We start from the raw sequence: 2225 nt of genomic DNA on the forward strand, positions 1-2225 counted from the left end.
GCTTGTAAAGAAAGAAACTTGATTGTGATAAAGGGATCTTTGGTTACTTAAAACTTGGAAATTATAAATATTAAATGTTAAATTTGAATATTAATGGGAAACTAAAAATTGGGGAAAAACTAATTAGGACATCGATTGTCTACAAAGACTGAATGTTAAAATAACCAGGATATGTATAAGCCAAAAATTATCGATAAACGTAAGAATGTTATTTTTATTTAATTGATATGATAAGAATTGCATTAGTTTAAACATGAGACAGTAAATACTAAGGGGAAAAGAGAGGAAATATTGAATGTGGTAGTTTGAGACTGGCACTAAAAGATACTTGTATGTCATTGAGTTATCAATTAACTCAGCCGCCACGTTGCTTTTTAAATACTTAAATCTAAAATTCGAAAATCATTAATTAACCAGTGGAACAACCTGCCTCCAGAAGCGGTGAATGCTCCAACACTGGAAGTTTTTAAGAAGAGACTGCACAGCCATTTGTCCGAAATGGTATAGGGTTTCCTGCCTGAGCAGGGGGTTGGACTAGATGACCTCCAAGGTCCCTTCCAACCAATAATAATAATAATAATCTATATAAATAAAAATGTAAATGTTCGTTTGTTCAAAATCTTAAATCTCCGAAAGTTCTTCACCGATTGCTTTGAAATTTTGACACAACGTTGCATTCGAATACGTGCGTGTTTTTATATACCTATATTATATAGATGTCACACCTGTGACAGGTAAAAGCATGCTTTTTTTGAAAAACAGCACCATCTGTTGGATGTAAAAGCAACACACGCTTTTACCAGACTGAGCCACAGCAACGCGTGGCCGGGTACAGCTAGTAATAATAATAAAAAAAAACGTTAAAAAAAAGAAACTTGATTTCCTTGTTTTCTTCTGTTCTTTCAGCTGAGCTTCCACCATGGACATCCAGGAGGCGGACCTCAGAGAGATGGCCTCTATGATCCAATCAAAAGTTGTTCTGGAGGTGTCTTCTCAAATCCAGTCACTGCTGGATTCTCTAGAAACCACCACCCTGGACATCGCAGTGACGGGCGAAGGTGGGGCTGGCAAGTCCACCTTCATCAACGCCATGTTGGGCATCAGCAATGATGACTTCTGTGCAGCCAAAAGTGGTGTGGTTGAGACCACTGCTTCACCCACTCCTTATCATCACCCTCATCTGCCCCGTGTTCAGCTTTGGGACTTGCCAGGCATTGGTACCCCTTCCTTCCGAGCCGAAAATTATCTGCAGCAGGTGAGGTTTGAGAGATACGATTTCTTTATCATCCTAGCATCCGAGCGTTTCCGAGAGAACCATGCTGAGCTGGCTCGGGCCGTGGCGAGCATGGGCAAGCGTTTCTACTTTGTCCGTTCCAAGATAGACCAGGACCTGCGGGCTTCCCAACAAAGAAGACCAAGCTTTTTCCAGGAAGTTCAAGTGCTGCAGCAAATGGAGGCAGACTGTGCCCGCCAGCTGAAGAAGGAGGGCCTGGAGAACCCCAAGGTCTTCTTGATCTCCAGCTTCCATTTGCACAGGTTTGATTTCCACCGCTTGCAGGATACTCTGGCTGAAGAGCTGGAGGGTCACAAGAGGCACACCCTGCTGCTTTCCTTTCCGTCCGTCACCGCTGCAGCTGTGCAGAGGAAGAAGAGTTCGCTGCGCCCGCACATCTGGAAGAAGGCGCTGCTGGCCTGCGTTATTTCAGCCCTGCCTGGCCATCCCTTCCACCTCAACGTCCCCATGCTCATGAAGACCCTCAAGACATACCAGCAGCATTTTGGCTTGGATGGTGCTTCTTTGGAGACCTTGGCCACCGCCGTCTCAAAACCCTGTTGTGAATTGAGAAATCAAGTGCGTTCGACATTCGCCAGAGACTTTTCCGAGCATGCCGTCCAGGCAGTTTTGAGCCAAGCTGCAGCCTGCGGGCAGGTGACGGCCAGAATGGTGAAGAGCCAAGTGCCCGTTTTCAACAACTTGGTAGCAGGGGCCCTCTCGTTTGTGGCTGCCTATTATTTGTTACACACCGCTCTGGATAGCCTTGCAGAAGACGCGCAGAGCGTCTTGGAAAGAGCGTATGGCTTGGAGACAGAGGTCCAGGGATCCTTTTGTTATCCTTCACTGGGCTTCACCTGCGAATGAAGATGATCGAGAACACCACCCAAAATTGCTTGGAGATGGACACGTGTGTGTTTTCTCTCTTGCTGCTTCTTGTTTTCCCCATGTG

General features: G+C 45.4%; 1 protein-coding gene across 1 annotated transcript; it reads left to right on the forward strand.

Moving 5' to 3' along the window:
• Nucleotides 1-915: 915 nt before the first annotated feature.
• On the forward strand, nt 916-2214 carry LOC107302014 (interferon-inducible GTPase 5-like). Its single transcript, XM_015831151.1, has one exon. The coding sequence runs from the start codon at nt 920-922 to the stop codon at nt 2138-2140; it is 1221 nt and encodes a 406-aa protein (XP_015686637.1). The 5' UTR covers nt 916-919; the 3' UTR covers nt 2141-2214.
• Nucleotides 2215-2225: the final 11 nt, after the last annotated feature.

Source organism: Protobothrops mucrosquamatus, unplaced genomic scaffold (genome assembly GCF_001527695.2).
Source record: "Protobothrops mucrosquamatus isolate PMUCROS unplaced genomic scaffold, P.Mucros_1.0 scaffold22588, whole genome shotgun sequence".
Taxonomy (NCBI): domain Eukaryota; kingdom Metazoa; phylum Chordata; class Lepidosauria; order Squamata; family Viperidae; genus Protobothrops; species Protobothrops mucrosquamatus.